Source organism: Scleropages formosus, chromosome 16, assembly GCF_900964775.1.
Source record: "Scleropages formosus chromosome 16, fSclFor1.1, whole genome shotgun sequence".
Classification (NCBI taxonomy): Eukaryota; Metazoa; Chordata; class Actinopteri; order Osteoglossiformes; family Osteoglossidae; genus Scleropages; species Scleropages formosus.
This window is the reverse complement of record NC_041821.1, coordinates 19549182-19570958: the sequence shown is the minus strand read 5'-3', so window position 1 is coordinate 19570958 and position 21777 is coordinate 19549182. Positions and strand designations below refer to the sequence as shown.

Sequence of the window (21777 nt, the reverse complement as noted above, 5' to 3'; positions counted from 1 at the left end):
GACTCAGTGTTTTTGTAAATGGTTTGCACTGAATGTTAAGCTGAAAATAAAATGGTTAAAACAACAATTCTGCATGGTTGGTGTGTTCAGTGTGCCTCATTGTATTTCTGCAGTTACCCAAAGGGATTGCTGGATATTCTGCGCGAAAGAGAACAAGGACGTTCTCGTACGACTTCTCCTATGATTCAACTGACTGTGAAAGTGCCAACTTTGTCTCTCAGGAAAAGGTCCTGCTGTTTGTCTTGATGTGAACTTACTAGTTCAGTCCTCTTGACCCCGAGTTTCCGTTTTTACCTCTGCTCTTATTTGCATAATTTGTAGAGTGGAACATCTTACCTAAAATGAATTTCAGAAGGCAAAAAGAAAAACCCCTGCCGTTAAAGTCTGTCAATAGAATGTGCAGCTTGAGTTTCCTTATAGCTCAGATTAACTGTTTTTAGTCTTCCTCCTGACAAGTGTTAGGTTTTTTTTGTTTTGTTTGTTAAACACACCCTGTTCCTGCTACAGTGATTTCTAGAAGCTAACATATTGTCTTTTTGTAGATTTTTAAAGACCTGGGCTCCGATGTTTTATTGGCTGCATTCCAAGGTTACAATGCCTGCATTTTTGCCTATGGCCAGACAGGTTCTGGGAAGTCCTTTACCATGATGGGAAGCTCGGTAATGCACCAGTATACTATGCATATTTACCCTGCCCTTTTATAAAAATGTTGATTGTGGCATTTTTTCATATATTAATTCTGTTTTGCGGGGGGTGCGGTGGTGCAGTGGTGCAGTGGGTTGGACTGGGTCCTGCTCTCTGGTGGGTCTGGGGGTTCGAGTCCCACTTGGGGTGCCTTGCGACAGGCTGGCGTCCCGTCCTGAGTGTGTCCCCCCTCCCCCTCCAGCCCTGCGCCCTGTGTTGCCGGGTTAGGCTCTGGCTCCCCGTGACCCCGAATGGGACAAGCAGTTCAGACTGTCTGTGTGTGTGTTTTGTCATTAATATCTTCACTTTACGTCAGTCCAGTAAAATCAAAAATAAACAATTATTTCCAAGCCTTATTGTAACAAGTAAATTACCATTGTATGGAGGACTTTGACATGTAAATAATAAATTGTTTATCTTCATGGACTGTATAATGCCAAAATATCTCACCACATTGTGATAAACTTGCACTTACGTGTGAAGGCAGTCTCCTTTGTCTTAAACTTCTAGAATACATCTAAAGTGCATGAGACAGAGTGCAGTTCTTGTTATAGACTTGACAATAGCAAGTAACTGTCTGAAAGAGCTGTTTCATATCACTTTAATGTAAAATAAAAAAGCAATGCAACAAGATGTTAAGGTAACAGTGCTTAATGAGGGGGTTATGCTAAAATAGGAAGTAAAGGGCTAATAAATAATATAGCGAACGATAACGACAAAAGTTTATGCCTTTCTGTAGTTTCCAAACTGTATCAATAAAACTAAAGCAAAGTTCATGATCCACTTGCTTCTCAGCATGTTGATAAATGAAGAGTGAAATGAATCAATGAGTCTTTGACTTGATGGCTTCCTAAGCATAAGGGTTTATCAAAAGGATTGCCTAACAGCCTAAAGGTGCGCTAAATGTTAACTCTGCCTTTTACAAGGGTCCACTGGTTGCTGACTGTCACATACAGACTAGTATAAACTGTAAACTTGGGCCATATCCATGAGTGTGGATATGAAGGTTTGATATGCTGGTCTTCCCAGGAGGACAGAGGCCTCATTCCCCGGATCTGCGAGGGCCTCTTTGGCCGGATTGCAGGAATGACCCTGTGGGACAAGGCCTCCTTCTGCACCAAGGTCAGGTAGGTTAAAGGAGACTGTAAGCAAAGGAATGACAGTAGGCCAGATGTATGTTGTGAAGAGGATTAGAGAGAAATGGCAGGTGAAAAAAGAAATTCTGTACAAATAGAGAGGGGTGCGATGGCCCAGCAGGTTTGGCTGGGACCCCTTCTCTGGTTGGTCTGGGGTTTGAGTCTACATAGCAGGCAACACATTCAACGCAGTCTTCTAATGTAACTGCTAAGAGTAAAGTTTGTAGATGCCTCCATCACACCACTGATAAGCTAATGCCTTTCCCTAAGTCAACTTAAAATGTTAAGTTTGTATAATAAGTTACTCAAGATTTTATCCATTTGTATACACACGCACAAAGTCTCCAGCTGCTTGTCCCGCAGCGAGCTGGAGCCTAACCCAGCAACACAGGGTGCAAGGCTGGAGGGGGAGGGGATGCACCAGGATGGGATGCCAGTCAGTCACAAGGCACCCCAAGCAGGACTCGAACCCCGGACCCACCAGAGAGCAGGACCCAGTCAAACCCGCTGTGCCACCGCGCCCCCTTTTAGCTTGAAATACTAATAAGAAAATATGATCTTTAAGTCTGGTTGTGTTTAATATTTCCTCAGGAAAAAAGGGGGGGAATACATCGGTGACTTTTACTGTAGCTACTGAAACTTACACATTCCTTAAAGCTCAACAAGAAACTTTCAACCTTTATATACACACACATTTTCTAAAGTGAAATTACTCATTTTAATATGTCTACCACTTGATTATGGGTATGTGCTGTGCACATTCTGAAATGATCTAAAACTGTTACACGGTAAATGGAAACAAATTTATAATTCTGCATCCTGAAGCAGTTGGCTTGTGAAGTCAGTGCAAAGTGTCAGACGTTCAGGCCCATTTAAGTAACGAATTGAGTTTGTGCTGGTAGCAACATGAGAAATGTCTAAAGTTGTCAGCTACACAGAGGACCTTCCTGGATCATATTTAGAGCAGCAGATTCTTTAAGATGGGGGGGGGGCTTTCTTTGAGTCAATCAGCATAATGTAAGGAGCATTATAGCCACATAAAGTTCACATAGTGGTGTTCCTTGGCACAAACACCCTACGGAAACATGGGGCCTTTTCAACCTACTGAACACATTCACGTGTCATTACACAAGCTGAAAACTGGCGTAGACATGTTTCAGTACCTTTAAACATCTCGTTTCTTGTGCGCAAAAGTAATAATTTGTTTGCTGACTCTTAGCACCATGCTTGTGCTTTCATGTTTTAAAATACTACATTTTAATAGTAACATAAATACAAGCTTTTGTTTCTTTTCATTGCTGTGTCATTATTTGTGTCCTGTCATTTTAAACATTGTTTATTAAATACTTTCTACATCTCTCGTGGGGGCATGGTGGTGCAGCGGGCTTGGCCAGGTCCTGCTTTCTGGCAGGTCTAGGGTTCGAGTCCCGCTTGGGGTGCCTTATGACGGCGTGGCGTCTCGTCCTGAGTGTGTCCTCTACCCCTCCAGCCTTATGCCCTGTGTTGCTGGGTTAGGCTCCAGCTTGTTGCGACCTCGCTCGGGACGAGCGGCTTCAGCCGGCGTGTTTGTGTACATCTCTTATCTTATGATATTAGACATTTTGGTTGATATTGAACATTAAATTTGCACTGTATATATTTTCTTGTTTATTTCTCGAATTATATATGTGACATCAAATGTGTTTACGGCACTCCCCAGGCAATAGTAATTCCTATTGACTAAATCTGAATTTTTATCAGTCCTTTTTGTTGGCTGTCTTGTTCTTGCTTTTAACAGGTTTAAAGTGTAATGTGTGAATTCTTGGCAATTTTTTTTTTTTTTTTTTTTTTTTTTTGTTCCCAGTTGAGGATCCAAAAAAAATCTCAGTTGCTATTTGCACACCTATGAATTGAGTTTTTCTACATAGAACTTGAATGCAATGGTGGAGACATAATGTTGTTTGTCCTGGGCACAGGAAATACTTTGAACTTTCAAATGAGACCATTGACACATGACATTTTGGGGAAATGATTTATATTTTAAATTTAGGTTTATCTGCAATTTAGGGTGGCTTTTAAAACAAATGTACATTGTAGCTATTCATTGGATGCCTTCTCTTTGATTTTCAGTCAAAATAAATGGCATACCAATAATATGAACTGCAAGATGCCCACCCAAAGCATCACATTTCAGAGGGAATTGTGAAAGTACTGTCTGTACTCATAAGTACATAAAGCCTTTACTGTCCCTCTCATTTTTCAATTTGTTTTGGTAAATTATGTGTTCATTCTTTCAATTCAGTCTGTCTTTTTAAATTATTCAAAATCTGCATTATAATTGAGTATGGGCCGTGATTCTGAACACACGTTGAAGGATCTCTGCTGCACTACATAAAGCATTAAAAATGCAACGTGACTGCTGAGGGCTTTAAATTGTACCGTTTCAAATATCTCATTTTCCGACCTGCTGAACTTTACCACTTTGACACTGCCCAGTTTCATGGTGGCTGTGAAATCTGACATATCGGGCACCCTTAGTTCATCAACTTGGTTTGCTGTTCACTTAAGTATCTGAATAAAGTGAGAAATGATTTTGTGGATTGTATGGATGGCTACCACAGTGCAGTTCACCCACTCCCTGTGAAACCCCAACCTTCTGGTCAGGCTTGCAAAATGTGTACTGTCCACTTTGAGAGAAAGGAGGAGTGTGTCTGTGTGATATATACACACTTTTTTTTTTTTTTTCTCTTCCCCTCCTTTGTTTCTCTTAGCTATCTGGAGATCTACAATGAACGAATTCGCGATCTTCTCAGAAAAAAATCCAGCCTAAACTACAATTTACGAGTGAGGGAGCATCCCAAAGCTGGACCCTACGTGGAGGGTAATTTTAATTTATGTGCTGGACGGCATGGTCTTTTTCTTCCTAGCATCTTGGACTGGTTGCAATATTTTTATTTTTTAAAGTGGGAAATTTTATTTTTGGACTTTCAGCCTGAACTTGCTTTAATACTGAACTTTAAAAGTGTTGATGAGGAATTTTTTTTAAATGTAGTTACTTTATATGTACATTGCGTGGAACTGACACTGATAAAAGTAATGGTTTCAACTTCTGTCTTGTTATCCTGGGTAATGATCTGTCATTTTCTTGTATTGCTGATCCAACCTATATCCAGACCTGTCAAAGCACTTGGTGCAGAACTACTGTGACGTGGAGGAGCTGATGGAGATGGGAAACGCCAAGCGCACTACCGCCAGCACGGTTATGAACAACATCAGCAGCCGATCCCATGCCATATTTACCATTAACTTCACTCAGGCAAGCTTCACCCCCACCGCTCATGCCACGTGTGAATTCATGTGTCACACAGGTTGGACATTAAAGTGACGCTGGTTTCTTATGGACTCTGCATTTGGGTTCGACCTATTCTGCACATTTTGCCTCTTTATTTTACTATGACCAGCTTACCTATTTTGGTATAAGCATAAACAATTAGTTACTTGCATCTTAATTCAGCTGATGCTTTTTTCTAAAGTAGCTTGCAGTGTTAAGCCACTTACAATTGTTTACATAGTTGCATAATTTGTACTGTATCAAATCAGGGAAACTATCTTGCTCAAGGGTACTACACCAGGAGATGGGATTCAAACCCGGATCCATGGAAGGGAAGGTGGTGGCTCTAACAGCTACACTACCTGCTGCTTCCAAACTTGAAATTCGATTTGAGAATTAAAAGAAATTGTCAGTAAGTGGCCATCCATAGTATAAGGCTATGTCTTTATGTTGAGCAGTCCTCATTTTTCTAATCATATTAGTTTTTGTTTGTAGTTTATTGTGGTTTCAAAGCCTTTGCCACTAAAATGGTGTTAAGGTTAGAGGGTTGGCTGTGCTTTTAATATCCAGTTTAAAAAAAAAAATATATATACTTTTTGTGTGTGTGTCTCTATGTGTCTAAAACTTTCCTGCTTTTTTTTTTTTTTATATATAGGACAATTAGTGTTCGGTTAGTTCGGTATGCAGTTATCAATCTACCATATGGTAACTTTCTCAGTGAGTGAGCTCATGTTCTTTGGGATTATTTCATTTTGTATGCAAACAGCAACACATACATTTATTTATCAGATGCTTTTCTCCAAAGCAACTTCCAATGAACTCTGTGTTGTGTTATCACCAAGGTGACTTACACTACTTCACGTTACATTTATTCATTTAGCAGATGCTTTTCTTCAAAATGATGTACATCTCTTAGAAAATACAGTTTGTGCATGAGATGTATGTTGCTTTATAGAAAAGCGTCTGCTAAATGAATAAATGTACATAAATTGGGTTGGTCATACATCAGTGGAACACTCTGTCACTCACACTTAAATACCTCCCTACGTTCATTGTCCTTGGTTAAACTCTATATCTTTCATCTGCAGGCCAAATTTGGAGGTGAGATGCCCTGTGAAACTGTCAGCAAGATCCACCTGGTGGACCTGGCTGGCAGCGAGAGGGCACACAACTCTGGCTCCTCAGGCGTGCGACTGAAGGAGGGAGGCAACATCAACAAATCCCTTGTCACTCTGGGAAATGTTATCTCTGCTTTAGGTGTGGTCCACCTTGGTTTCAAAGTGTTAACATATTCACAATCATTATAAATCACTGTTAACCATGTTTGCTGCAATGATTCTTTAATGTAGAATTTTGAGTTCTAATTAAAGATGGTGGCTATGCTAATATTAACTGTGCTACACTTTTCTTGATTTAGCTGACTGGTCTGATGATGGCGTGTCCCCAAACATGAAGAAAAGACACGTTTTCGTGCCTTACAGGGACTCTGTGCTGACATGGCTTTTGAAAGACAGCCTTGGTGGTAACTCAAAGACAATAATGATTGCAAGTAAGCTTTGATTTTTACTCAGGAAAAAAAAAAAAAATCCTCAAGTGGTGTATTTGGAAAGAGCTACTTTTGATTTATCAGATTTTGATATTGGGATGACTTTCATTCCCTATCTTTCAAAATCATGTGGGTTTTAATTTTCAAGACAGTCCAGTTTTGCAAAGGCCACATTGCCACACTGTTTTCTAATTGTTGATTGTATCATATATATTCTGCACCCTCTAGCGATTTCCCCTGCAGATTTGAACTACAGTGAAACCCTGAGCACTCTTCGCTACGCGAACAGAGCCAAAAACATTATGAACAAACCCACGATCAATGAGGACTCCAATGTTAAGCTCATCCGAGAGCTGAGGGCAGAAATTGCTCGCTTGAAAGTGCTGCTTGGCCAGGGCAGTCAGGTTTGGAATGACTGCTTTACAATTTTTTTTGACAAATTGTAAATCCAAATACATGGAAATTATGAATAAAGCACACGGGTTTCAGTTTTGCTGTGACGGACCGGTATACCCCACTAAGCCTTGTATCCAGTGCTTCTGGGATAGTCTCTGGTTCAGTGCAAACCTGCTCAGGACAGGTCGTTACTGAAATATGTTGGGTAGATGATTTTGGTTTTGGTATCTGAGAGACTGTGTATAGCCTGATTTATTTTTTATTTTTTAAATTGTATCACAAGCCCCTGGGTGAAGATATGTGCTTAGTAGTTAATCGTGTTATTTATACCAATGCCTTTCTCTGAAGTTACTCAAATGTATGAGATTTTTTGCACAAAGAGCCTTAGTTCAGATGTAATTTGAAGAAAAACAAAGGCAAATAAAAATGACAGCACTAGTTGAGTAAGAGCAGTTGATGTGCAAGACTGCATATATGTACATGATGCTGTTATAGTGGCTAACTGAGTTGTATACACTGAATAAAATGTGAATATTAATAGCAGTGCTCTTACTCCTCCCAGATTGCACTTCTTGACTCTCCCACAGCTTTGAGCATGGAGGAGAAACTTCATGAGAATGAGGCCAGAGTAAGTGATGAAATTTTTGGACAAGTAAGCAGTTATATACACTTTTATTGATCTGGTCCTGGGGGAATCATTTACTGTGCTCTACAAGATAGTTTTACATGCTGGATCTATGTGAAATCTGAAGTCTTGAAAATATCATCTGAAGTCAGTGTTAAAAGAAATTGTCACAGTGAGCCACACGTAAATTTGTCATTAATTAAAATTGCCCACTCACAATCTCCCTCCAAACTCATTCTCATTTTTCGAACAGTTTTGTGTATTAAACTTATTGTTTAAATGACATTGAAACAAGAAAACGAGTTAAATAACAATGGTCAGAGGACCTTGTTCCTTTGAGTCAGTGTGTGTGCTGCCCGCTTAAGATGGAAATCCGGATGTCTGGGCCATACAATGTTTTAAGCTTACAAGGGTTTGGCTGAAACGCAATGCATCTATGACTCTTGTACCTTAGAGCACTGGTTCATTAACTTTTGTCTCTATTGTTGATAACAATTTAGGTAGTTCTGAACAAATTTTACAATATATGTGTAAGCAAAACATACTTCTGAATACACACTGTGTGGCAGCATGTGTAACTTGCTTGTGCTGATTCGCATTTGCCTTCCTAGGTGCTGGAGCTGACAAAGGAGTGGACAAACAAATGGAATGAAACTCAGAACATTCTCAAGGTAAGATGAAATGTCACACCTTTGGGCCTCATGTCCATACTGCTCTGTGTCCATATCAGCTTTTGCTAATGCCTTACTCATTCTTAGCATTTGTCATCAGCAGCGCCACAAGCTGGGAGCAAATTGGTTGCTGCCTGTTGTGTGTTTTAAGTCGAAAGAGCTCATATTAACTATATACACCCATTCCCTGCACAATGGGGTTAATTCTGTGAAATCACCCTGTCACAAATTCCCATTGTGAAGGGGTTTAATTGCCATTACTACTCAGGTAATAAATCTATTTCGGTTGTGATATGTGCCAAAAGAAAAGGAATTTTTATGTGACAATCACAGCACCGACAGGTTTTGTAGTATATTATGAGTATTCTTACTAGCTTGACATGTTTTCATTGATCCATTCATTATCAGCAACCTGTTGTCCAGTGCAGGGTCGCAGAGGTCTGGAATCTATCCAGGAAGGAGAGGATATGGCACTGGGTACACCCTGAATGGGGAAATTGTGGTAATATCATTGACAGATATTTAGAATAGGAGGAAATAAATTGGGGGGGGGGGGGGGGTTAAAAAAAGCTAAACAAAATCACTGACTCTGCAAACATTTGATTGTTAGAGATGCCGTGTAGTGTTACTAACAGATGTTTGATCCCCACTCCTGCTGTACTATTCTTGATCAAGGTGCTTACTTTTAAGTGATACACTTGACCATTTATACAGCAGGGTATTGTTAATGTAAGTACCTTAACACTGTATGTCACTTTGGAAAAATGTTAGGAAGTAGGAAATGTATACTGTACTTGGTTTTGGTATTCAAGAAGTATATAGTATCTAAGTTTTGCAGAAGAAAAGATGCCTAGCTTAAAATACCAGTTGCAGAAATGAAGTGTGTAAAATGATATTTGGAGGTTTAGTAGCAGTTAGACCATTTGCTTTGCACCTGAAAGCTCTCCAGTTGAAATCCCCACTCATGCTGTAGTTCCCTTGATTACACTGTTTACCCTGAGTTGATACAGTAAACATTACCCTGCTGCCTGAATGGGTAAATCCCTAAGTATAATATAAACCTAACATTGTAAATTACCTTGGACGAAGATGTCAGGCAAGTAAAACAGCAAACATAATTAATTTCTCTCAGACTTTTAGCTTATATATTCAGACTTTGTATAGACCAATACAGCCCTGCTGGTTTAATGTGATTTGCACCAAAATCTGGAGCATCACTAGCTATCTGGTCATCAAACAAGCTGTCAGACATGACCAAACATGATTGCTGAACATATTGTATGTCAGTTTTTTGCATTTACATTTATTCATTTACATTACATTAGTTGCCTTATAAATAGGAGAGGTATCCAGTGCAAGCTGTCAGAGGCAACGGGACAGCTTGATGCTTGATGGTCTCTGACCCCTGTATTCATCATTATAAATTCAGTTTCGTTCAATGCTTGAGTGGACCATTTTATGTTGGCTCTTCATTACATACTGTACGTGTTAAATGTCCGCTATATAAATGTTTGATGCAAGTTGCCCTTGAAATTGAAGTCCCTTGATGTCTAACTGCTGACATGGACCACATTATTTCAGTTCCCATTTGATTGTGTCCTCCTATAGAAATCATGTCTATAAATAGCTGATGTAACATGCATGTTCTGTACATTCTTTCAACTGAAGTGCATACAAAGTAGTGGCATAATTTCTAAGAATTTTTTTTTTCGGGGGGGGGGAGTGTACATATTTTCTTAACTGGATGCACATTAGCTGATTTATTCCAAACCGTCAGAGTAAAACGGGAATTTTAGGCATCCGTTTAATTGTAATGTTTCTTCCTGGTTCCACGAGATGTCACTGCAGCTCTTTGGAAACACATCTTAAACCCCAAGGACACTAGAAACTGCTTAAGAAACAGGCAGAGTCTGTTTTTATTTAACTTTCCAGTTCTTTAATTCATTAGGCCGTCAAGTGGCAAGTAAACCTTTTTTTTATGAGACTGAAAATATGATGCCTGAACAGAATGAGAGCAGGATCTGTCACTGGAATTTTTCCATGCTGTGTGGGATTTCCTATTAGAGTTTGTCTGCAGTTGAGCATTTTGTGCCCCCTCCCCCAACTTTGTGCATGTAATTTTTGTTTTTCTCTTGGTTTTTATCATGAAAGCCACTCTCTTACATGCTGTTTGTTGAACATTTGTCAAAAGAACCTGACAACTTTTTTTTTATTACCATGATATTTCATTGCAGGATAAGTTACATTAGCATTACTGCAGTACAAATTTATTTGCTTCTTACGACCTTACCAAATGGGGTATTTTAATGTAAAAGTTTTCTGTTCCCCAGATGGTGTCCACTGGCAAAAACCAAAATTTGATTTTGCGGTTTTACACTTGAAACAGGTTTTTCACGGAGGTTTATCATGTAGTGCTTGTCAAGTATTTATGTGTATAAGCAAGTTGGCAAAAGTGTTTTTTGGCTAGATTTAATAACGGATTGTGCTCTGCTTGCAGTTAAGTCATTCAGATTTTTTTCTGACAACTGAATGCTTCTTAATGCCATTCAGAATGTCACATAAGTCAAGATTTTGAATATTTTTGTGGTGTGCTTAACATAATTGAAAACTTACCAGACACCATTGCTAGGGACAGCAGGTACAATATTGGTTATAACAATTGCCTTGCAAATGGTTGATTCTGGATTATATCTCCCTCCTGGTGTAGAAGCCTTTATGAAGGTACTTGCTCCTTCTTGATCCAGTAAAAATTACCGTGCTGTATATATGAGTAAACTATAAGTGTCAGTGTGTAAATTGTAGGTCACAATGGACTTGGAATTATTCAGCCGATGCTGATAAAGGGAGTGCACTTTGAAAGGATAGCATCAGCAGCCTGTCATACCGCTAAGCCCGTTTTGAAAGAACAGTTGAATTTGCTATCAACTTGACAAGATCATATGAAAGCTAAGGGACCTGTGAACCACAAAGGATTTATTTTGGAGCATTATTTTTATATCTCTTATTGGAATTCTTGCGAGAGAGTGTAACCCGACTATCATGACAGTCACTTTTAAGTATTCATGAAAAGGTGGGGGGGCTGGGGGGCTTTAGGGCTGTTTGACTCTGGGTGGCTGATACACAATTTTATTTGTAACGCAAAAATGCATTGTTCTTTTGAAGGACCTAAATACTGTTTTGCCAAGTGGCCAAAGTAGGGTTTATTATAGAAGTTGTACATTTAAAGGATTTTTGTGTGTCTACCCATTTTGCATGCAAAAATGCTAGAAAGTGGAATTTCTTGTCCTGAACATGATGGAGGGCAAAAAGTTTGGAAATCCACCATGTAGGAGTGTTGGCTAATGTCTTATTTTATCTTTGTGTATACTTGAGGCACTTAGGCTGCTCTTTGTACTCAGAAGCTCTCAGAAGTGTATGAATTTTTTAGTTTCTCTTTTGACGTGTCGTGGAGAGTTGAGAGGTAGCACTGCATTTAAAACTAATTTTCCCTTACCGCTTACGGAAATGTAATTGATCAGCATCTGTCTTCTATTTTACAGCACTCATTAATGTTACATACTTAACAACATTGTGCACGGTGGATATTTATGACATGCTGCTTCAGTCTTCTAATATTCTCTTTTTTTTTTTTTAATCTGAAGGGAAAGCTTATTCATGTCTGCAAGATGTAAATTGCCCCTGTGAGAGGCTGTTCATACATGTGTATTTTTAGAGCTACTGAATCCTCTTCTCTTTTACTTGCATCAAACTGAATTCTTAACATTCCACTTATACCCAGAGAAATAATCTTTTTCTGCATGTTGTCTCGGCTGTTTAATGTATAGTAGCTTTGGATGGGGGGGAGAAATCTTGTGCAATTGTCTGAAACTGAAACTTTCTTTGGAGACATTGCAGGTCCTCGTATCAGAGTCCTTTTTTTGTAATTTCAGTTATTTATCATGTTCATAACGGATGTTCGGTTCTTCCTGACATGCACTTGTTTTACCTCTCCTCATGCATCAGGGTTCACTTTTCTTTCCAGTATCCTCTGTTTTTGAAGGTGTAGAAAATACCTCTTAAATGGAAGAGCTTTTGAGACAAAAACCTGCTAACACTATTCTGCAAGGCAACTTACAATTTTTAATTTTCTTAATATGATTTAACTATTCATAAAGCAGGGTAATTTTTTTCCATATCAATTCAGGATAAGGACCTTGATTAAGGGATCAGAACCCGAGACCTTTAAATGCAAGGTGAAAGCTCTGACCATTATGCCACTTGCTGCTCCGCTGTTTATATAGTATTTTACTGTGAGAGCCCCGTATTGAGTGGTGGCCTCAAGCTTCATTTGTGTGTGGTTTTTCAGGTGGCTGATTGTCAGTCCGTTTCTCAGAAGAAATTGACCTGCACACATCAGGTTTATTTGTTTTGTAACCCAGTGAAATGTGCATCGTAATGAATTGTTGTAGGAAAAAATTTACAATAGGAGTGAGAGCGACTACATCCTTATTGCCTTTGAAAAATGTTATGTCTAAGATTACACATGCCAAGAAAAGTTTAGTAGAAAGTGCACTCTATTTAATACTTGGATCATTTTGTTTAGCGGACATTTGCAGGGCTGCAACGGGGCATGGCTATCCATCCTAAGTGATGGTGCATTACAAATATTTATTAAGGATTACAAAAGTATGATTTATTCCCTGTTCTCCCATTGTGCTGACAAAGGAGCCATAATGGTGAAATAATATCTCTCTCCATCATTAATCGCTCTGCCAAGTCAAGGTTACAGGGGTCCAGGTTGCTTATTATAGGCAATTCATAGTCAACACCTGAAACGTACCTTTTGGATTTTGAAAGGAAGCTCATGCAAGCATGGGGAGAGCATGCAGACTCCATACAGACTGAGCTACATTTGAACCTACGTTTGAGCAGCCCAGGTGGTGTGGAGTGACAGGGCTGCACTGTGCCACCCTGGGGAGAATGTATACACACTAATAATTTGAGCTCACAATGTACTTTCTAAATGGTGGTAAAGTCTGAAAAAAAAATTTTTTTTTTTTTTTGACAGAATCTGTCACATTCATCAGTCCTGCAGTTGCATTTGTGAAACCTTTTCCATAATTATTGTCATAACCATTGTTGGATAACACATCTGATTTGATATACCTGTTTGGATAAATGGATGTATAAAAGCTTTATTGATCCCAAACTTACTGAAGTTTCAGTTCACTGAAAGGCGGGCCATGAAGTAGTTTGCGGCTCTTTGGAAGATCAGTTGCAGAGCTTTCGTATTTTCATGCGTGACTCCCCTATTATACCTTTTTAATTTACTTAGCAGGTAATTTTAACTTATACTTTAATATCAGTAGCTATTCACACGGTGAAATTATTTCATAGTACAGTCATCCCCCGCCTTACAAAGGTAATGCATTCCTGAAGAAACCTTTTGTGTGGTGAATTCTGACTTAACTACCCTTAATTTAAATTTTAAATGCTTACACATTCCCGAGCACCAAAACTGACACTTGTTTGTTAAAATATTACCAAATCCCCTTGAAAAACATGATTGCTGCAATATGATACACCATAACAAGGTAGTTTCTATTCATTAATTACTCTAGAGTACTGTATGGCTGTCTGCCTGCAGTAGTTCAGCTCCTTTATAGCTATTGCAAAACTGGTGCCTCTAAATTGCTTTTGCCAAAGTATTTGTCATAAATACTTTAAAAAAATGTGAGTATATACACACACATTTTCAGAACCGCCTGTCCCATACGGGGTCACGGGGAACCGGAGCCTAACCCGGCAACTCAGGGCGCAAGGCTGGAGGGGGAGGGGACACACCCAGGACGGGACGCCAGTCCGTCGCAAGGCACCCCAAGCGGGACTCGAACCCCAGACCCACCGGAGAGCAGGACTGTGGTCCAACCCACTGCGCCACCGCACCCCCCTAGAGTATATATATATTTTTAAAAATATATTCATTACTTAAACCTTAACTGCAACATAGAGAATAAATATAAAGGTGGCACAGCAGGTTTGGGCGGGTCCCGCTCTCTGCCGGGTCTGGGGTTCGAGCACTGCTTGGGGTGCCTTGCAACAGACTGGTGTCCCGTCTGGGGTGCGTCCCCCTCCCCCTCCAGCCTCATGTCCTGTGTTGCCAGGTTAGGCTCCAGCTCGCCTCGATCCTGCTCAGGACAAGTGGTTTCTGACAGTTTTATCCACACACAATCAGCTAAATACTACTTAATCATTGTATGCTGCTCTGGCGAAGAGCATCTGCTGAACAAATTTCTTGACTGGACACATGAAATCCCACCTAGGTTCTGCTTAGTGTGAAGAGCATCGTAAGAGGTCTCGTAAGATGAAGTAGGTATATTAAATGAAACCCCTTAAAGTCAAATTCTCGTAACTGGAATGGTTGTATCTCAGAGGATGTCAGTACAATAAAAAAAAAAAAAAAAAACACTTCAACCACCTGTCATTTTAAATATAATTTAATCTAGTAACTTTTGTGATTTGCCCCATTTTATACCTGTATAGCTATGGTAGTTATCTACAATAGTGTGCCGCATATCAAAAGCAATCTAGAATGAATAACTATTTCTTCACTGAACTTGAAAATAATTTTTCTTAATTTTCACCAGATTATGGCTTCTTAAAACTTTGACACAAATATATGAAACTTTTGCTCTGTTTATTGTGTTGGTTTTTTTTATGGAAGTGTTTGAAAAGGAACTCAGTCAAGAGAGACAAAATCCACAATTTAGTAAACTTATCAGATTAGTAGGATTAAGAGCAACAATGTCTGCTGCACAAAATCAGTTTTTATTGTGCTTTTCCATCTTTTGGAACTTTGGCTGCAAATATTTAGATATCAGAAATCTGTCTGGTGCAGGACTTCACCATATATAGGTGAGTGACACTCTGTCAAAGGCCCCTCAGTGCTCATTTTATAACAAATGTCCATCATGGGTTGTTACTGTATATTTCATAAGGTAATGTCTGTCTTCATTAAAATATAGAAGCAACATTTTTTTTTTTTTTAAAAAGAAGTGTCAGTGCCCATGGATTTAGGGATAGGCAGCAGCAGCATGTTATTTTTTTTTAATCACATTTTGAAATTTTATTTCTCCGAAGTCACTTATAAGCCACTTAAAATGATTTCACTGTTTATGCAGCAGGATAGTTTTAACTGGAACAACTTTGGGTAAATGCCTTGCTCGAGGGTGTTGCAGCAAGACCAAGTAAATCTGTATCTAGATTGAAAGCCACCTTCTGCCAGTGAAATACCACTGATTTCTGTATATCTGTGAATTTTCTGATTACAGTTCGGGCAAATTTGGGCCCAAGTTGATGGGGTTAGGGTGTTTTGCCTGTAAAAAGTCTGAAATCAATCTATACATGGATTTTCAAGCTACTAAGACACAATGCAATGGTTGCATTCTTTTTTTTTTTTTTTTTCCCTCCCCCCTCTCCTCCCCATGGTGACAAGGCCAACTAATGCTTCAGCAAAGCACCCTCCTGGACAGGGGATAAGTGAATTGCTGGATAGTAGTTATTTTTCATTTAACATTACTTTTTTTTTTTTTATTTAGCAGATGCTTTTCTCCAAAGTGATGCAAATTTCATAGAAAATACAATTTGTGCATTACCTTAGGAGAAATACAGTTGCAGATGTGATTAAGTTAGTTTATATCCACTACATGCAGCAATGCTTGTCACATGAGTAGCTGCATAAAACCCAGAATAGACAAGTCCTGATCACCTTTCGAGGGGGATGTGGTGGCACAGTGAGTTTGGCCTGTGCCTGTTCTCTGGTGGGTCTAGGTTTCGAGTCCTGCTTGGGGTGCCTTGTGACAGACTGGTGTCCCATCCTGGGTGTGTCCCCTCCCCCTCCAGCCTTGCACCGTGTTGCCTGGTTAGGCTCCGGCTCAACGCAGCCCCACTCAGGAGAAGTGGTTTCAGACTCTGTGTGTATGTGTGTGTGTGTGTGTGAGTGCGAGATCACCTTCCTACATTTTTTTTTTTTTTTTTTTTTTTTTTTTTTGATATACGCAAACGTTTGCATACAATACAAGAGTAGTGGCTGTGTAAAGGCTTATCCGGGCATGATCATAAAGTTATGTGCATGAACATTTAACATTTACACCTTCCATGAGCTTAAGAGATCATGGGTGAAATGAGTCTGGAAGAGGTGGGTCTTCAGACCCTTTTTAAATGTAGACAGAGTTTCATCAATAGTAACTTGAACGACACAAGTAATGCTTAACAGCTGTCTCTTCATACGTTCAGTATATAGATATTTGTGTTTCTGTACTGGTTTGATTAATGAGTAGTCATAAGTTTATGTATTAGAGCAGTGCTTTTCATACTTCAGGTCTTTAATGATTTCATAGTCTTCATCTGCTTTCTGGTGAAAGCTATTGATAGATAATTGCTTGTGTAGGTGTACACCTGCAGTTTACTAATTAACAGGAGGCTGAGAGTCTGTACTATAACACTGTATAATTGACATTTAGTAATTAACTATTTGCAGTATTTTGTCATTAAGGTGATGTTTTAGAACTGTAAACAGCCTTTCATTACTTAACCACATGCTGATGGTTAAATCTACATTCTCTGTACTAGCATCTTTCCCTTAATTATGCATTATAAACATTCTGTTTATGCCAACTGCTTGAAATAATTTTTCATTAAATGTAAATTCCAGTTTTTTTTTTTTTTGACCCCTCACCTTTTTTTTTATTCTGTATCTGGGTATTTTTTTGCTTAACTTTCCCCCCCCCCCCCCCCCCCCCCCCCCCTTTAACTGTTGTGGATACTAGAATTCTTGAACCTTTTTTGTTATGAAGATTACAACATAATTTCCCCCAGTGCTGCTTTTTTTTTTTTCTTTTTTTTTAATTTAATATTTCAATGTGGGGCCTGAGAGAACCACACTCAGTGGTGTGGAAATGAAACACATTAATTTGGAGCAGCACTTGGAAAGTAAATATAAATGCTGTATATAGTACATATAGCTTTCAACAAAACTATCAGCTTTCTTTTCCTTTTTTTAGAATTTCAAACCATTTGAGGTGTTATGGGGAAAAAATAGGCTGGCATTCATGGGATGAAAATGGAAAATTTTGACCTTTCCACAGCTTGTGTAATGCCAGTTTTCATGGTGACTGCATGGCTTCCCCCCCCCTTTTGCTTTAGTCACTGAATGAACAGGCCTGCATGGTTCTTGAATCCCATAAGTCACTCAGATACCATAATTGTTATGATACTTTATTTCTAAAGAAATATGTAAACAAACAAATGTTTAGGAGAGTTAAAACTTGTTGGGGGGAAATACTTCAAACTAAACTTAATTTTTTGTAATGGTAATAGTACCATTTACCCTTTTTTTAATGCAGTTTCAAGATATTACTTTTCAGAGTGATGTTCTTGGAAAATATGGCAAAAATGCTATTCTGAAAAGGAAAGCACCACTGGCTACTGATGAAACAGAGAATGCTAAACCCCTCCCAAATAAAAAGAACCTGTTTTCACTTAACATTCGCAATCCAGAAGAATTGCAAGACAATGTGTGAAATTATGGCTTTCTGTAACTTCCAGATGAGTAACTTTTACAAAGCATGATGTTCTTGGGTTGCTTCAGTAATTCTTATATTTATGGTACCTGCAACAGAACTTTGTATTCTTTAATATATTTAATTTACATGTTTAGGAGGAGACTCTGGCTCTACGGAAGGAGGGGATCGGTGTTGTCCTGGACTCTGAGTTACCACATTTAATTGGCATTGATGAGGACCTCCTCAGCACAGGGATTATTCTTTATCACTTAAAGGTACACGCTTGTTGTATACATGATCCGTAGCCAGCTGGAGAGTACTTTAGAGTTACACTGTTTTGTATAGCTGATAGTACAGTGATTAAGTACCTAGTCTTAACCTGATGGATTTTGGTTCAAGCTACACTCTTCTACCACAGTTTAAAAAAAATATAATATATATAAAACTAAATCCACAGCATATAAGAAAGGAGTCCTATAAGCTGCTTTTGATGAGTGTCACATAAGTAATACTTGTTTTACAATTTTTCCTTTCTTTTGTAGGAAGGGAGAACGAGTGTTGGCCGTGATGATGCTGAAGTGCAACAAGACATTGGTGAGTTAACTTTGACCTAACATAGGTTCAAACCTCTTGGACTCGTGTGGGAAATAACTGCTGCTGTACATCATTTGTTGATTTGGTTGTAGAGTTTGTTGGGTCAGTTCCTATCTGGTTAGATTTTTTTTTTTTTTTTTTTGCTCTGTTAAAGCATTGCATTGTCTATTAGGGCCCGTTGCCTCATTCTTCTTGCAAAACTGTTTTTGTTTTCTTTCCACAGTTCTTCATGGCCCTAGTCTGGAGAGGGAGCACTGTGTGTTTGAGAATCTGAATGACTTGGTGACTCTGGTCCCACTTGGCAGCTCCCAGTGCTTTGTAAATGGCATACCAGTGATGGAGCCCTACCAGCTTAGTCAGGGTAAGCATATCCTCCTGCTTCCAAAGTGCTGGAGCCACCCATGCTTATTCCATGATCCCAGATATCACAATGCTTAGACCTTGTTGGTCTCTGAAGGTTGAGAAAGGCCCGAGGATGTTGAAAATACAGGATAACCTTGTGACGGTATTACTTCTCATAAATGCTGTTTCTGAATAAGTAGACTTCTTAAAATCGGATCATTGCAATATTATATTACCGTTACGAAATTGTTTGTGAATATATTTTGCAATAATACATTTTATGCTTGTTTGTAATTTCTGTAATATGTTAAATAACAGTTTGGCTTAGAGGAGTTCTTATAAAAGAATGAGTAGGGGGGGGGGGGAGCAAGCTATAAGGCTAATGACAACCCAACAGTACAGGTTATTAGTCTCACCTCTTTCCCTTCTGATCTATTATTGCTATGGCTGAAAAAATCAGATGTCTTTCAGTTAAATTTTCCCTCTTTAATCATACAATAGATTACCTCTAAAAGCATGTTTAAATAGATGTGGGTATGCTTTGTACCGTTGACTTTCTAAAATTAAGATTATATCTGAATGCGATTCATTTGATTCAGAGACATTCATTAAGTCACAAGCTCCCTGAAGACAACAACACAAATACTTCCCCCAAAAAGATGTGCAAGTTTAGTCATTTTTCTCCAGTGAGTTGGAGTTTTCATTACCAAACATTTGTAGGGGCACAGGGCACTGACAAAGCAGAAAGGCCCTCTAGTTAATTGGCAGATGGAGTTGACAGAGCATAAAGGTTATAGATGAAAAGAGGATTAAACTTTTATAAGGGGGGAAAGTGGAAGCAAACCTTTTGCCCTCCCGGGAGAATGGCTTGTCTGCTAAAAACGGAGTCTATTCACACCCGCGTTAGTGTGATACAGAAGGTATATTGTATGTGACACATCAAGGAGCACCACACAGGTTCCCTTTATTTCCTGTGTAATGTTTCCAGTATAATCAATATCTCTCTTAAATATTGTGGCATACAAAGCAACTTTTATTTTATGTGCGATGGTAATTTTCATTTTGGTCCCTCTCCCAAAATCTATCAGATAATGTTCTTTCGGCTGCTTTGGTTCTTTTTTTTTGAGGCGATATTAACAGGAATAGGATTATTTGCTTCACAAGAAAAGAGAAAATAGGATAGGAAAGTAATTTTCTGTATGGGGTCAATATTTTGTTATTGCATATAGGAACCCTACTCTTTTGTACCAAGGGTCATAAGAGTCTTATTCTTACTAGATGCCAGATTGTACATGTGTAAACCAGAGCCTCAATGACGTACTGAATAGCTGAAGCACTTTTCAGAAAATAAATGGACTGTGAGCGGCAATCTATAGGAATTTGGAGAGCTGGTTTAGTCATATACAGAAGCTTCCTAATCCTTTTTCACATTGCACTGTGAATGTCCTACATGAAATGTGAAAAACGCAACATCCGACTTTAGTTAGTGGGGTAATGTTGTTACGGTTCAATAAGCAGACTGTGCCCAGTATTCAACAAGTGTTCATCTACCTGAGTGAGGTAAGTATGTTACCTTTTTGCATTGCATGAATATTAATGGAAATTAAAATCAAGATGGATCAATGTCTGTCTGGGCTGGAAACTGATTTGTATGGCTAGCTGACCTGAATGCCTCTGTTCTGTGCCATTTAAAATATAGTATATTGCAGTGTGAGCTTTGTTAGACTTCAGCTATTTGTAATCAGTCATTTTGAATATGTTAATAGGTGCTGTCATATTGCTGGGGAGGATGAATATGTTCCGGTTTAACCACCCGAAAGAAGCAGCTAAAATGAGGGAAAAGCGGAAGGTAAAAAGAGTTGGGGAAATAGAACTTTTTTTTTTTCTTTTCTTTTTATGAGATCTGCTATTCCAGACTGTAGTTAAACTGCTACAGAAACCTCTGTCTGTACATCTTGCTATGATATTCTTCCGGGGGGGGAATTAAAATATGACTGTGTTCAAATTTAAAATCCCATTTTTGGTTTTGCAAATATCACAGTCCACAAGAAGATATGCCTTGTCTGAAGGAATTCCCCCCCAGGGGAAAATTAGTATATGCTTTGCCATAGTAAAAGATGTACAGGTTTCCAGTTAGTGTATATGTCTGTTTTATGAAGTGATTTCAATATTTGGGACTAATTTTATTCAAAAGAAATTTTAGCAGGCCTTATGTATTTCATAGTACTCTTGAAACTACTTTGAGTGCATTCTCTGAGTCCCTAAATATCAGTTGAGCGGTCAGATATGTTCTTTTTACTTGTCCTTTCAAGGGTTATGGCTGATAAGATTGAAAAATAGTTTCTGATGTGATTTTTGATTTGTTATTGAAGCATTAATTTGCATTTATTTGTGGCTTTCATTTAATCCATCCAGGTGTAATGTGTGTTTTGGTTTTTGTTTTCAGCAGGAAACAAGTGCAATTTTATTCCTCGTTTCCAGTTATTTGGTCATTTATCACCTCTCTACCCTTTCCTCCTAGAGTACATTGCTCTCCTCTCCGAACTCATCTATGACAGACGTTTCTGAGAGCAGTGAGAACCTGTCTTCAGTAATGTTGTACAACCCGGGGTGAGGAGAATATGCTGGCCACAGAGTGTCTGCCCATTAAAGTTTCATTAAAAACGACAGTTGCTTGCCTTCCCCACTCTTCTGCACCCTGTCAAAACTACATTTGCATTTCCAGCAGCCCGGCTGAGTCGTCTAACAGTGTCCCCTATGAATTACTTGAATCTGAATGAAAATATTGCTTTAAAAATTGATGCTGACAGGATGTAGGTTTGTTGCTGTATCCTTAAGCAAATCTTGTCTGGTATGGGCCATTTAATCGTTATTAAATGACTAATATTAAATATTGTGCAGTTGAATTAAATTGAAAGGATACCTTTGTAT

The 21777-nt window shown here is 38.8% G+C and overlaps 1 protein-coding gene across 1 annotated transcript in view; it reads left to right on the top strand.

The window, feature by feature from the left end:
• LOC108933606 (uncharacterized) overlaps positions 1-21777 on the top strand; it is a 43859-nt gene that overhangs the window by 3240 nt on the left and 18842 nt on the right. The window contains exons 3-17 of the mRNA XM_018750785.2: positions 114-227; positions 543-659; positions 1714-1811; positions 4571-4680; positions 4973-5115; positions 6219-6387; positions 6548-6679; positions 6905-7080; positions 7635-7700; positions 8309-8368; positions 18066-18185; positions 18453-18504; positions 18728-18865; positions 20613-20695; positions 21368-21456. Of these exons, the coding sequence (XP_018606301.2) occupies positions 114-227; positions 543-659; positions 1714-1811; positions 4571-4680; positions 4973-5115; positions 6219-6387; positions 6548-6679; positions 6905-7080; positions 7635-7700; positions 8309-8368; positions 18066-18185; positions 18453-18504; positions 18728-18865; positions 20613-20695; positions 21368-21456 (1667 nt within the window). The remainder of the gene's footprint in view (positions 1-113; positions 228-542; positions 660-1713; positions 1812-4570; positions 4681-4972; positions 5116-6218; positions 6388-6547; positions 6680-6904; positions 7081-7634; positions 7701-8308; positions 8369-18065; positions 18186-18452; positions 18505-18727; positions 18866-20612; positions 20696-21367; positions 21457-21777) is intronic.